Source organism: Prionailurus viverrinus, chromosome X (genome assembly GCF_022837055.1).
Source record: "Prionailurus viverrinus isolate Anna chromosome X, UM_Priviv_1.0, whole genome shotgun sequence".
Taxonomy (NCBI): domain Eukaryota; kingdom Metazoa; phylum Chordata; class Mammalia; order Carnivora; family Felidae; genus Prionailurus; species Prionailurus viverrinus.
In genome coordinates, this window is record NC_062579.1 from 81390100 (window position 1) to 81405033 (window position 14934).

Below are 14934 nucleotides of genomic sequence, written 5' to 3' on the forward strand. Positions count from 1 at the left end.
CTAAAACATAGTAATTCTTGCCCAAATGGCTAAGAAATCATGTATATGGATATCTTCAATGTCCTTCAGAGTACCAGGTGAAATTTACCCCCAATATTGTATGCTGAGAAGTTAATATTTGCAGCTCTTTTTAAAAAATTTTTAAATGTTTATTTTGAGGGAGAGCAAGCAGGGGAGGGGCAGAGAGAGAGGGAGACACAGAATCTGAAGCAGGCTCCAGGCTCCTAGCTGTCAGCACAGAGCCTGATGAGGGGCTCAAACTCACAAACTGTGAGATCATGACCTGAGTTGAAGTCAGACGTTTAACCTAACGAGCCACCAAGGCGCCCCAATATTTGCAGCTCTTACACTGGCCGCTGTGTAACTCAAGTGTGATGAACTTTCAGTAAGGAAAGGTGGAAGAGCTAGAAGGGAGTTTTGAGGTAATAGCACTTGACCTTTTTCAACTGCAGCATCTCTGAGGGTAATAACACACACCATGTGTGTTATTGTGATGGCCTATTATGGGGTAGAGGTGGGAGATAATACAGAATTACCTTCTTAGTTGGGGAGGCAGGAAGGGGTAAATGTAGTTTTAAAAAGCTGGATCATTCTGGGACGCCTGGGTGGTTCAGTCGGTTAAGCCTCCGACTTCTCACGGTTCGTGAGATCATGACCTGAGCGGAAGTCAGACGCCTAAATGACTGAGCCACCCAGGCGTCCCCAAACCGTAAGTTTTAGTAATGAAAAGATCATTTCACAATGTCTATGTGCGGGAAAACAAGTTAGGGGGTCTTATGAAAGGTTTAAATCAATCAGTAGTCAATAATCTTGTCTTCGGAGCTTTGGTTTCAAAACAAGGCAAAACAAAGAATTAGAGATGTTAATGTTAGGGTTCCAGGAAACCAAAAACAAACCACCAACATAACTAAAAGCAAAGCACGGGGGTGGGGGAGCAGGGGGGAGGTGTTACAACTAACAGGTTATTATCAAAATGTCATAGTACTTTCCATTTGGTCCATTTTTTGAATAGAGGTCAAAAGAATAATGGACCAGGATCGAGGAAAGCTAGATTCCTCTAGCTCTGGGTATCTTCTCAACTATACAGTGGAGATGATTTTTGCTTTCTTACAGGCTGCAGTGGAGAAGGGATTATAAATATTTATAAACTATATAATGTGGGAGAACTATACTGTTGTAGAAACCACATCCCCTGAAAACTGACTCAGTATTTTTTTTCTCTTGACTGGGTACTCTTAACCTTTTGGCGAGTCACAGATCCCTTCGAGGATCTGATGAAAGCTACAGAGCCCTTTTCGCAGAAAAATGCACATACAAATTTCTGGAGTAGAACTGTGAGCCTGGAGCCATAGAACCCAAAACAAGGAGCCCCCACTCTGTATCAGATTTGCTCACAGATTGATCTGGGGGCTCTATAGTGTTAATAGGACACAGAAACAGAAAGCAGCAGGCACAGCCATGTAATGAATTCATTGTAGTCGGTATAGTTAAGAAACTGGGAAATCAAAACATGTGGGTCATACAGTTACATTGCTGTGTCTAAAATTATGAAGTAAAATGCTGATTTACCCTGAATATCATAAAACTCAAATTGCGGGTTCCGTCCAAGGTACTTAGAATTTTTTCCACTGTTCCTATTTACTCACATCTTTCAACTTCTTTCCAGTTAAGCTTTTCAATTAAAATTCTTTTTCTTCAGTTCATTTGGAAGTGACTATAAAACCTGCTGACATTAAATCAGCTTCATCTCTATTGGGTTTCCTTTATGAACAGGTAACAATCTGATCAACATCCAGTGCCCCTAACATCCTTAGTTTATACAAATCAGTGATTTATTGTTAACAAACCACTTCACTGAAAATGCCAATAGCCCACAACTTAACTGAGGCTTGGTTCCATCTGTTTCTTATTAAAGAAGATCAAAGATCAGTTTTCTTTCACACCCACAAAGCCTATTACCTCAGACTAATAAAGTCAGCGTTTACGAAGAGTAAACGCCTTCAGACCCGACAGGCCCAATTAGACACAGCTTAACTCTCTGATCATGCTAAAAAGGATTGGAAAGAAATGATTTCCCCTGTCATCATTTTTAACCCTGGCATTCAATAAACAGAAGTTTAATTCCTTAAGAAGATGCCTCCCTGATTAATATTTGTAAAGATCAGCGCTCACAATATTTATGTAAAAGTTTTGCCTATCAACGACATGGTTCACGTTTACAAAACTCATTTTAGCTACTGGGTTGTTAAGTCTCTGACCCCAAATTAATCCAAGTTTGTGGGCTCACCTGGATCACTTACTTTAAGCAATATTTGTAGCATAAGATTTAAATTAAAAAAATAATTTGAAGAGCCACTTGGGAGTCCATTAGAGTTTACGACTGGTAACCATTTGAGTTGTTTCCCTAAATTGAACTCAAGGTTCCACTTACTTTCTTTTGCTCCACATTTAATTAGCAATTCAGAAGATGAGTATTTTTAAAGATTTTTAGTGGCAGTTCAAGCTTCACGAATTTTATGGACTTTGGAGTCGGCAAAAGCGAGAAATGTCTTTATGAAGGATTTTAAGGCTTGCATGAGTTTCTAACAGATTTGAAAGAAAAACTGGAAGATTCTAACAACACTTTATTTTTGGTTTTTGAAATACAAATCAGAACTCATTTTTGTTACATGTAACAAGCTTGACATTTCTTTGCAGTACAGGACGGTGACTTAATATAGGTACTTTGAAACTCCCTTTTTAAAAACAACACATTTTATTTTGGAAGAAAAGGGCTTATTAAAAAGATGCATGGGTACACAGGCTGTTATTTTTCATTATATTTTAGTGTTTATGAATTCCGAACTTGGGTAGCATGCCCTCCAATGGAAAATTTGGTCCTTTAAAATATATATGTATTCCTCCTGTAACAAAAATAAAGTTGCAGTGTACTGTTGAGAAAAACAAATATTTGGTATAGGCTTCTGAGTGAGCTTGAGAGACAAGTCAGGATGTGTTTTGACCAGACAGGGGGAACATTCGAAAACCTCCCTAGGAACTTGTGGTGGGACAAATGGCCTGGTGCTACTGGGGTTGTTCTGCCTCAGAGGGGACTCGAGGGTATGCGGGAGGGTGCCAAAGACTCACAACAGCCACAGAATCGCTTACTCAAAATTAACCAAGATTCAGTACAGAATCATACACAACAAGAGTAAAACAATCTCAACAATTAATCTATGCCTGGAAAGCAAGTTGCAAGCTTGGACCAAACACCTCAGCAGGAACGATACTCGACAGATTTATAGGACACTGAAGATGAGAGAAGACCTCCATCATCTTCAGATGGTGCCTTGGGCACGAGTACATTAGCTTCCAGGGCACTGGGGACAAGCACAAGACGCACACAGGAAGAATGAATCTGAGCTGCTTAACTTTCCACCATCCTCTTGAGTATTAAACCCAGGCCACCTTTGGCCACTTGCAGTGGTGTCTTTTCTTCTTTATTCTCAATGTAAATACTTGCTCCTTGGGACACCAGCAGTTTTGCTTCTTCCACTCTCTCTTCGTCACAGGCTAAGTGTCTGAAATTGAAGACCACAAAGACTGATTACTCCCTACCAACTCCATGTAACGATGAGGATTTCCTGATACATGGTCTGAACTGCACATTATTACGGAGTGTAGTACCAGGGTATTTAATCAGGAAGGGAAAATCAATTTGCCTGGGAAGGACTGCTCGTAAATTAAAATTCAGTGGAACGGCCTTGTAATACCCGATCATAAATCATAATTCTGGACACATTACAGAACAAGAAGGGATCGAAATGCCAGCCTAAGAGCAACTTCCATGTTTTATGGAGATTAGGGTGTTTTTTAATTTTCTAATTTTTAAATTTTTATTTAGTTTTTTAATGTTTTTTAAGTTTTATTCATCTTTCAGAGACAGAGAGCGAGCACAAGCGGGGGAGGTACCGAGACAGAGGGAGACACAGAATCTGAAGCAGGCTCCAAGCTGTCAGCACAGAGCCCCATGTGGGGCTCGAACCCACAGACTCACGAGATCATGACCTGAGCCGAAGTCGGACGCTTAACTGACTGAGCCACACAGGCGCCCCTGAGATTAGGGTGGTTTACACCGAATGCACACAATAATTCAGGGCTAGAGTTTAGAAAAGCCCCAATCTGTATAACAGGCTAATAGCAAGTTGTGTGGTTTAAATTTTTCAAAGAACCATTTAAAAGATTTTACCTCATTTGATCCTTATATCCACCTTGTAAGTCAGCACAGTACTATTATCACCATTTTACAGTTGAAACTGTGACAGAAGTTAGAGTCCTTGCCTGTGATGACACAGCTGAGCAGTAACTGAGGGGAAAACTTTGGCAGGCACTTACAGTTTATCAGGCAGGGTGTTAGGCACATCTCATGTTATTTTATTTAAGCCTCAAAACAATGTAGTGGGGAAGGAATTATTCTTCTCATATTACAGATGAGGAAAGTAAGACTCAGGAAGGTTAATTTACTTCTCCAAGTTACCTAATGTAAGTATTTGATATAGTTGGTTAAGTGGCTAAGCTTGAATTGAGTAAACAGTCTCCAGATATCCCTCAATCCTAGCCTCTTCCCAGGACCCTTTCCTGCCTGACTCTTCGGGTTCCTCCTTGTTATGGAGAAAAGAGCTAGAAATTGTAAGTATTTCTAAACAGAGTCACTCAGGACTAAAGAAAAGATTTTTATTTATGTATTTATTTTTTAAATGTTATTTATTTATTTTGAGAGAGAGAGATAGAGAGGAAGACCGAATCCCAAGCAGGCTCTGCACCATCAGCACAGAGCCCCATGTGGGGCTCGAACCCATGAATCGTGAGATCATGACCTGAGTTGAAAGCAAGAATTGGACACTTAACTGACTGAGCCACCCAGGTGCCCTGAGAAAAGACTTTTAAAACTGAGAGTGAAGTGGTGCCTAGGTGGCTCAGTCGGTTAAACGTCTGATTTTGGCTCAGGCCATAATTTCACCGTTCATGAGTTCCAGCCCAGCATCGGGCTGTGTGCTGTCAGCAAGGAGCCTGCTTCAGATCTTCTGTGTTCCCCCCCCACCCTGCCCCTCCCCTGCTCTCTCAAAAATAAACATTTTAAAAACTTTTTAAAAAACTAAGAGTTAAGAAAACGGTACTTAAAATAACTGAATCTCACTTTAGACTAAAAAGGAGATTCATAGAATTTCTGGTTCAAAAAAGTCACCACCCAATAAGGAAGAAAAGTAGCCAAGTAATGCAGAAAAAAATACCAAGGCAGAGGACGGCCTCAGGTCACACATGTAAATCAATTCCAGATGGATTTGACAGTAACAGTAACTGTCAACCAAAACCAATGCAATGTTAAAAAAAAAAGCCTATAATAAAATATAGGTAAGTATTTAACTAACTTCAGGGTGAGAAAGGACTTTCTTTTTTTAAAAAAAATTTTTTTTTCAACGTTTATTTATTTTTGGGACAGAGAGAGACAGAGCATGAACGGGGGAGGGACAGAGAGAGAGGGAGACACAGAATCGGAAACAGGCTCCAGGCTCTGAGCCATCAGCCCAGAGCCCGACGCGGGGCTCGAACTCCCGGACCGCGAGATCGTGACCTGGCTGAAGTCGAACGCTTAACCGACTGCGCCACCCAGGGGCCCCGAGAAAGGACTTTCTATTCCTGAGGGAAGATGACTAGGTTTGACTGCTTGGAAGTTGAAAAACTTCTGTTCTTTAAAACAATAATGAACATGGACAAACTGGGAAAAAAACAGTTTCAAGTAACACAGCAGGTTAACATTTTTAGTATGTCAATCAAGGGAGCTTAAAAAAATCACTAAAAATAATTTAATCCCCCAAAAGCAAACAGAGAAAGGAACCCAAAAAGGTACAAGTTAGAGAAGAAATCTAATTAGTTGAAGGCATTAAAAAACGTTTAACCTCCCTGAAAATGAAAAAATATAAGTGATAACTACGAGGCAACATGTCTGATAGAACAAAAGAATGGTTCTAGTGTTGGTGATGGGGCAATAGGCACCCTCAAACTGTTGCTGGAAGGGTACAATGATACAATTCCTCTGGAAGCAACCTGGTAATACCTAGCAATACTCTTAAAATGTGTGTATTTGTTGACTCAGCAATCCTACTTCTAAGAGTCTATACTAGGATAATTATAAGCAAGAGGGCCAGAGATTTTTGTATGAACTTGGTCAACGTGGCATTATTTATACTCGTGGAAAACCCAAAAAAGCTTAAATGTGCAGGAAGAGGAGTGATTAAATTTTGGCACATCCATAAAATGGAACTGCATATGACCATTCAAAAACATTTTAAAAATAGCAACATTGGAAATGCTCATGATATACTAGGTTAAAAAAACAAGATATAATTACGTACATAGCATTATCCTAATTTTGCAAACAAATTTTTTTAAATATGCACATTTGTGTACAAAAGAATGGGAGGAAATATATAAAAAATGACATAGGGAATTTTAATTTTCATCTTCACACATCTGTGTACTTTCAACTTTTTTTTTGGTCATACACATGTATTACATTTCCAAGCAGAATAAAAAAAGAAAACGATGTGTAATTAGTGCAAGAAGGCTAATGTCAAGGAGAATACAAATGACTGCTACTTGTCACTTACAGAGGAGTGTTACCCTCAGTGTCTTGGATATTTGTGGATGCTTTGTAGTACAGAAGGATATGAATCATCTTCAAGTTACCCTTGGCTGCCGCCCGGTGCATTGCTGTAGCCTCATAATGGTCCTTCGCATCTGGATTAGCCCCGCCTTCCAGTAACATGACAGCAATCTGGACCAATGGAGGAGAAAACAACGCAGGCATCGGTTTGTGGCCATAGACAGCTTCAGAACTCAAAAACGGCAGCCAAGGAATGGAACCCTACCTCATGTCTGTTTTTGGAAGCTGCATAATGTAGGGGAGTACAGCCATTTTGGTTGACTGCATTCACCTGGGCACCTTTACCCAGAAGAGCTTTTACAATCTCATCCCGGCCAGCAGACGCAGCAATATGAAGTGGAGACCAACCTGCCTGTGAAAGAGGTAGGCAGCACAAAAACGGGGGGGGAAGGGGGGGAGGGTGATAGAGGAAATGCACAGGGATTAATACTAGCAGGTAAGGTTTACACAAAGCCGTGTGTGAACGGTTTAAGAAAATAACATTCTTTTTCCCTCATTAAGCACTGCAGAGAATGTGGACAGTAGATGCATACAAGAGGGGAAAAAAACCACCCATAATCCCCTAACACAGAAATAATTATATATATATATATATAATGTGTTCTCAAATTGGGATGGCAGGATATAAAGTTCTGTGAGTTTGCATTTCCCACAATGTCCACTTATCGTTTTGTTGTGAGACTTTTGCATGTTATTCTTTGGATTCTTATGTTTATTGCTTGCATATTATTTTATTGTAGAGATATTCATACTGTACTCAACCATTCCTGCATTAAATTGTTTTTATTTCTTGGCTATTATAAGTATTATTTCAGTGAGTATCCTTGAAGAGGAATCTTTGCCTACAAAAAATTCCATCCTTATTCTTCACAAGTTTTATCTTAATAGAGCCAATATCATTACAATAAATCTCTCTATAACAACAAAAGGATATCCAAGCCCTAAGTATTCAGGTCGTATTCACCAAAAACAAAACAAAATAAAAACAAAAAAAAAAACAACAAAACCCCCCCCCACAACTTCCCAACATAATAAAAAGGATTTGTAGTATTATAGCCTTAATCTGCGTGTTAACCTTAACCTCCAGGGTTTGAATGGCAGAATGAACATTCTAAAATAAGGCAACCTCTAGTCCTGTGCCTGGTCACCAGGGCCCCTTGCTGTGACTGCCTAGTCATAAAGGTTTCAATTTTGTTTGTGAGCTTAATACTCAGTTTTCAGTGAACACTAGACTAGAGGCTACAGATAACTTGAGCATTTATCAACTCTGCCTGGTCCTCACATCATCTTTATCATTCACAGGCACTCCAAGTTGCAGCAAGAATTCAACAATTTCGGTATGTCCGGCTGAGCAGGCCCAGTGCAATGCGGTTCTGCTGTCCTGCACGGGAAACAGAGAAGTGAGAAGATCAACATTCTTGAGATGAAATAGAAGGTAAGAAAGCATAAAAAATTAATATTGAGGCCAGCAAACCTACAGTTTGGAAACAAGAAGTAGAGAGCCCTGGACCCTCAGGTCCTTAAACTATATTACTTATTGCTGTCAGAGACACCAAGGTTTTAGTAACATGGAGGAGAATCCACTGACAGGTGTAATTCTGTGCAGAATACAGCCATGAAAATGGCAGAGCAAGAAACTGATTTCAAGCCTTGGCAGAAAAAAAGCTTTGGCTATTTACTGTTATATTATTTATGTTCTTTTATACCAGGCACTGCACTATGAGTTTTGCAAGCATCATCTCATTTAATCTCCATGATCCTGTACAGTGGACATGAGCCCCATTTTACAGATGAGGAAACTAAGAATCCTCAGGGTAAGCAATTCGTCCAAGGTCACATAGCTATTAAATGGTGAAGCTGGAACACAAACCCCTGTCTGACACAAAATTTATAGATACTCTGGTAAAAAAAAAAACAAATCTTAAAAAAATTTTTTTTAATGTTTATTTTTTTGACAGAGAGAGAGCATGAGAGCAGGGGAGGGGCAGAGAGAGAGGGAGACACAAAATCTGAAGCAGGCTCTAGGCTCTGAGCTGTCATCACAGAGCCCGATGCAGGGGTGAACTCGCAAGCTGTGAGATCATGACCTGAGCTGAACTCAGACGCTTAACCAACTGAGCCACTCAGGCCCCCCAAGAACAAATGAATCTTATGGGAAAGAAATGTCTATACAACTAGTTGAGATTATCCACATAATCATTTAAAAATCATGCTACCCACAAAATTAGACAGCAACGTTGCTTTTAAAAAATAATAAGCTAGGAGTTAGTCATTTCTCTCAAAGGGAATTTCCTTTTTGCAGTGACAGCTCTATTTCTTAGCTCTATGGAAAAGAATGTGGTATTTCAAACTTTATTATAAAATAATTTCAAACACATAAAAATAGAGGGAATATAATAGAAACCCATATGTTTATCACCTAGATTTAGTATTTTGTCATATTTGCCTCACTTAGTTTCCTCCATGACATTTAAAAAAAAACAAATCCTAAATATTATGACTTTTCATCCCTAAACATTTCAGTATCTAAAGAAGGATGCTGTCTAAAATAGCTGAGACCATTATTACACCAATAAAAATTAACACTAACTCCTTTATAACATCTAAAGCTGTCTGTATTCAGATTTCCCCAGTAGTCCCCCAAATGTTTTTTTAACAGTTGCTTTGCTTACATGAGGCTCCTTACAAGGCCCATAATTTGCATAGGATTGTTGGTTCTTAAGTCTCTTGATCTTGAATAGCTTCCCTCTTTTTTATGCCATTGACTTGATGAATAGATTATTAAAACTTCATTTGACATTATTAAGTTAAATTAAAAGTATTAAAAACGATCAGATCATGATGAAAGTAAACTAAATAAAGATAAGGCCATTTTCAGGTTAAGCAATAAAGGAAAGTTCCAGAGTAAAGTCTCCTGACTTCTACTCTTCTCAAAGACACAAAATGGGGATTCACAAGTATATGATGCTATCTGACTAGTGCTTAGCAGGGTGCCTGTCATGTAGAATGTAATCTATAAATATTTGTTGGCTTGTTGAGGTCACAGTGAATCTCTCTAGAAACGCAGGGTGAAAGCATGGGAGTCCCTTGAGCCGAAGAGCAGATTTTCCAAAGTCCATTCACTTTTGTTCTGCCTCCGCCTAAGAATGCCCCTTCACCCTCTAAGAAAATCTCACTCACCCTTCAAGGTTTAACCAACCTTCTCTCCTTTGCAAAACCTTTCCAATTACAACATTCACTCTTCTGAGGGAGACTGAATCAGGTCCTGCCATTCTATGTTCTGAAAGCCCCACGTAAACTTCTCTCCTGAGTATTCGTAGGACAATGCTACCGGACGCATGATCCAGGGTTACTTTAACAACGTGTGCTTCTTCCACTCGACCTTATCCCCAGCTCCTACTAAACTGCCCTCCAGAGAATTGGCTTTCGGTTACATATGTTTCATTGTATACATTTACTAGAAAAAGTAAACAAACACATTAAAAAAAAAAAAAGCTTTCCATCTCCTCCTCACGGGTATCTCAAAGAGTAGGCATTTCTGAGAAACGCGGTAAACGTTCTAGAAATATCCAAAATTTAGCGTGCTTAGTATGGGCCTCCTCTTCCCCCAAATATTAGAGGTTTGCGGGGCTAGCTCCTACCGCCCGATCCCGAGTCCTGAGGTGACCCCGGGGAAGGATGGGGCGGTGGGGGCGGGGATCTGGCCCTCACGGAACCGGCCTCCGTCTGGGCCAGGCCAGGCGGCCACGTTGGGCCTGGTCGACACGGCAGCCTGCGGAGAGGCCCCAGAACTCCTTTACCTGGTCCGTTCTAGTAGCCAGGGATTTATCAGAAAGGATCCTCTCCTTCAACTCCTCCAGCTTCCCGCTGTAGGCCAGGTTGCAGACCATTAGGTTAGATACACACCCCTCCATTTCGCCTTTCCAGGATCTCCGTGCAACACCGGACCAACGACCGCCTCACGTCCCCAGCCTTGACTGCCAATCAAAAGAGCCGACAGAGTTCCACCAATCACTGATCTTTCTCGTGCCTTTGCCCCTTTCCCACCGCGGGGCGCCTCTGGGAGTTGCAGTTCGAGGGCAATTCCGGGAAGGGAGGCGCCTTTGCGGCGGTCGCCGGCTCTGCCCCTAGCAGTGCGGAACTACAAGTCCCAGGGTCCTTGCGGCCGCCGTAGTCAAGTGGCCGGTGGAATTGGCCCAGGATGACAGCTGGAGAATGGAGTCAGGTACGGGGAGCGGCTTCGTGTGGAACCGGGGTGGGTGGTCACTGTTGGGCCATTGAGTCGGCCCCGAGAAACGGGTACGGGGTCCTGGCAAGAGAGTTATGGGAGCCTGAAGGTCCTGTCCCACGGGGGCCCTGTGACTTGCAGTGGCAGGCGGAAGGGACAACAGTAGGAGCTGAGGACTACCTCCTGAGCTTGTGCGGATGGCTGTGGCTACCCTCCCCCTCTCTGCCGCCACCAAAGGAGAGGAAAGAAGTAGGGGTTAATTATTCTGACATATTGGCGGAGCGGCATCAGGGCAGAATTCTGTCACAGCAGTGATGGCATATGCCTCCATAGTAAGGTGATGTGCCAGGGTGATGCCAAAGGCAGGGTGTGAGGCCGTAAGAGCCACTTGATATCTAATTGACCTCGGTGAGTCCATGGCCTGGTGACATCACAACTCGATGAGAGTCTTGATATTGTGGTATGGTGTTGGCCCTTTAGTGTCATGATAACAACGATGGCCTGGAGGCTTTGCTAGAAATATTAAGCTAATAGTGTTTCTATTTATGGAAATCCCAAATAGTGCCATAGCAGAAGAGATGCAAGGCTTATCCTTTATAGGCATATCCAGGAGGGCGTTATGCCAAAACTAGGTAATGATAAGAATACACTCAAGAAAGAGACTGATAATGTTTGTATGTATCCTGTTATAGTGTAGAGAAGGGCTTGGCAAACTTTATGTGAAGGGCCAGATAGTAAATATTTTAGGTGTTGCAGGCCAAAAGGCAAAATTGAGGATAATTTGTAGGCACGTATTTAACAAGACAGAAAACAAATTTCAACAAATGTTTATTGATGAAATCCAAAAATAAAATAATAGTTGAGTACTTGTTTTGTAATACAGGACTACTAATAAGAATAATGGAATTCTTTTTTGGGGGGATAACATTTGGTTTAATTGGGGATTACAGTCAATGTTCCCCATTTTAAGAATCATGTCAAATGTTCATCTGTTAATGCTGATCCGTAATGAGATTTTTTATTTCATCTTTGTAAACGTCTCTTCACATTGATAGGTACTGCCAAATACTGATATCAACCGACAAACATACCCTTGTTAACTTTTATTTGACTTTTTAAATTTCAGCATAGCTTTAGTTTTATAGAAAAGTTGCAAAGATAGAGCAGAATTCCTGTGTACCCTTCACCCAGTTTCCCTTACTGTTCCTTTCCTATTTTCAACAGCTTTATTGAAATATTTTTTACATAGAATAAAATTCACTCACTTCAAATGTACAATCAAATGATTTTTAGTAACTTTACTTAGTAGTGCAGCCATCCCCATAATCTGTTTTAGAACATTTTCACTCTCCCAATAAGATTGCCCTCATGCTTATTTATAGTTAATTCTTATTCCCACTCCCAGCCCCAGGTAACCACTGATCTACTTTCTGTCTCTATAAATTTTCCCTTTTTTGAGATTTCATCTAAATAAAATCATACAATATGTGGTCTTTCATGCCTGGCTTCTTTCACTGAGCATAATAGTTTTAAGGTTCATCCATATTGTAGAATGTATCGATACTTCATTGCTTTTTATTGCCAAACAGTATTCTACTTTATAGCTATGACACATTTTGTCTGTCTACTTACTAGTTAATAGTTTGTTTCCAGTTGTTGGCTATTATGACTAATGCTGCTAAGAACATTTGTGTGCAGGTCTCCCTGTAGACATATGTTTTCATTTCTTATTGGTAGATACCTAAGGGTGGAATTACTAGAACATATGGCAAATTTACGTGTAACTTTTTAAGAAGCTGCAAAACTGTTTTCCAAAGCAGCAGCACTATTTTGTTTTTCCCCCAGCAATGAATGAGGGTTTTTGTTTCTCCAGATCCTCACCAACATTTGTTATTGTCTGTCTTTTTACTATAGCCATTCTAAATGGGTATGAAATGATAACTCATCTGGTTATAATTTGTATTTCCTTAACAACTAATGATGATGAACATCATTTTATGTGCTTATGAGTCAGTTGTGTATCTTCTTTGGTGAAGTGTCTGTTCATATGTTTTTCCCACTTTTGAATTGAGTTATGATCTTTATTACCTTTTTATTGTTGAGTTGTAAGAATTGTTGATGTATTCTAAATACAAGTCCCTGCCAGATGGATGATACGTGGATATTTTCTTCTTGTCTATTGCTTGTCTTTTCATTTTCTTAATGGTGTCTTTTGAAGTGCAAAAATTTTGAATTTTGGTGAGGTCCAATTTATAATTTTTTCTTTTGTAGGCCATGCTTTTGGTGTTATGCATTTTAAAAAATGTACAATTTGATTATTATTAATGTAATTTAGAGTTGTGTTACCCTCACTGCAGTCTTAGCTAAAAGATTTCCATCCCCCCAGAAAGAAACTTTGTGCTCATTTTCAGTCACTCCCCATTTCTACCCCCTGCCTTAGGCAACCGATACTTTCTTTTTCTACGGATTTTCTTTTTCTGGATTTTCGCATGAGCAGAATGACACAATATGTGGTCTTTTGTGTCGGCCTTCTTTCACATAGCATGTTTTTGACATGTATCCAAATTTTAGTATTTATCAGTAACTTTGTTCCTTTTTGTGGCTGAATAATATTCCATCGTATGGTTTTACAATATTTTATTTTTCGGTTCATCAGTTGATGAGAATTTGGGTGGTTTCTACCTTTTGTTTATTATGAATAATGCTTCCCTATGAACATTCGTGTGCACGTTTCTGTGCAGACATGTTTTCATTTCTCTTGATACATACCTACTTGTAAAATTGCTGGGCCACAAGGCAACTCTATTTAACTTTGTGAGGAACTGCCAAACTGTTTTCTACCACCTCGGCACCATTTTACATTCCCACCAGCAATGCATGAGGCTTTCAGTTTCTCTGTATCTTTACCAACACTTGTTAATGTCTACCTTTTTTATTATAGCCATTCTAGTGGGCGTGAAGTGGTATCTCATTGTGACTTTGTTGTTTTGACTTGTGAGAGCATGGGAAGTGTATAAAGCATGTGGACATTGCTTTTGACTCAAACAAGGTTAGTTGTTGAAATGACTTTCCTGCAGTGTAACTTTCAAAAAGAAGGCTGTTTGCCTTGTTATTTTAGATTGGATTGATTAAGGAACATTATCAAGTCTTCAGCAAAAGCTAATTTCCAGAGCCATTCAGTGTTTGATAATAGTGGTTGAGGGCAGTTTTCCCAGCAGTTAAAAAATGTAAAAATCATTACTACCTTGTTTACCATAGAAAAAAACACAAGTGGACTTCATTTGGCCTGCCAGATGCTAGTTTGCTGATGGGCTGATGTAGAGTAAAAGTGTCCTGTATGTAGTAGGTATTCAGTAAATGTTTATCTTGTTGATTACAGAAATACAGCAGGCTTGGTGTATGGTATTCACACAAGAGTGAATATAGTAACATTTTACCTTAATAATACATCAAGGAATTGTATTTGATTGCTAAAAACAGCTGGAAAAACAATTCGAAGTACCTCTCCTACTGAGTGACTTGTTTGGGTAATCTTTTATAGATGATGTGCTGTACTTTTATTTATTTTTATTTCTTTTTTTTTTAATTTTGATGCAACATGGCAGTTAACTTTCAATTCTGAGTCCCTTAAGGCTAAGGGTAAGGTACCCCTTGGCTTTTTGAAAGCTGAAAGATAAACAGATGTATAAGGGAGAAGGTCCCTTTTGTCTCTGGCCCCAAGTTATGAAGGAACAATGTGGTTACTGTTTATCTATCAAGAGTCAAAGAGGCCCCTGTTGGGACTGACTCCCTTGCTGCTCTTATGATTGAATGTTTCCTATTGGCTTTTCTACTGGTCACCTAGATTGTAGGTCCTAAAACATGCCAAGTTCATCTTCTGGACTTAATAATGTTAAGGATAACTAACATTTATAGATCACCGGTGTCAGTTATTGGTCTTATCTCATTTAATCCTTCACAACAACCTTATGAGGTAGGTACTATTGTCTCTCCAGTCCCCGCC

The 14934-nt window shown here is 39.9% G+C and overlaps 2 protein-coding genes across 3 annotated transcripts in view; one reads left to right on the plus strand and one right to left on the minus strand.

Annotated features, from left to right (window-relative positions):
* Positions 1–2609: 2609 nt before the first annotated feature.
* PSMD10 (proteasome 26S subunit, non-ATPase 10) lies at positions 2610–10681 on the minus strand. 2 transcript variants are annotated; one of them, XM_047844689.1, is made up of 5 exons: positions 10504–10681; positions 7986–8084; positions 6909–7055; positions 6648–6814; positions 2610–3560 (listed from the first exon to the last, which is right to left on the minus strand). In XM_047844689.1, the coding sequence occupies exons 1-5, from the start codon at positions 10615–10617 to the stop codon at positions 3407–3409; spliced, it is 681 nt and encodes a 226-aa protein (XP_047700645.1). In that variant the 5' UTR covers positions 10618–10681; the 3' UTR covers positions 2610–3406. The 2 variants fall into 2 exon arrangements, with proteins under 2 accessions (XP_047700645.1, XP_047700646.1); XM_047844690.1 differs by having other exon boundaries at positions 3420–3560; positions 6727–6814.
* Positions 10682–10806: 125 nt separating this feature from the next.
* The window catches only part of ATG4A (autophagy related 4A cysteine peptidase), a 57727-nt gene continuing 53599 nt past the window's right edge, over positions 10807–14934 (plus strand). Inside the window, exon 1 of the mRNA XM_047844501.1 lies at positions 10807–10928. Within this exon, the coding sequence (XP_047700457.1) occupies positions 10919–10928 (10 nt within the window). The 5' untranslated portion in view covers positions 10807–10918. The remainder of the gene's footprint in view (positions 10929–14934) is intronic.

Bases quoted from the DNA above. Each gene is read 5' to 3' on its own strand.
- PSMD10 (XM_047844689.1), bottom strand. From the start codon at position 10,617: ATGGAGGGGTGTGTATCTAACCTAATGGTCTGCAACCTGGCCTACAGC. The intron at 7,056-7,985 runs GTGAGGACCAGG...CCTCTTTCACAG, and splicing joins CTGTGAATGATAAAGATGAT to GCAGGTTGGTCTCCACTTCA. The intron at 6,815-6,908 runs GTAGGGTTCCAT...CCATTGGTCCAG, and splicing joins CTTCCAAAAACAGACATGAG to ATTGCTGTCATGTTACTGGA.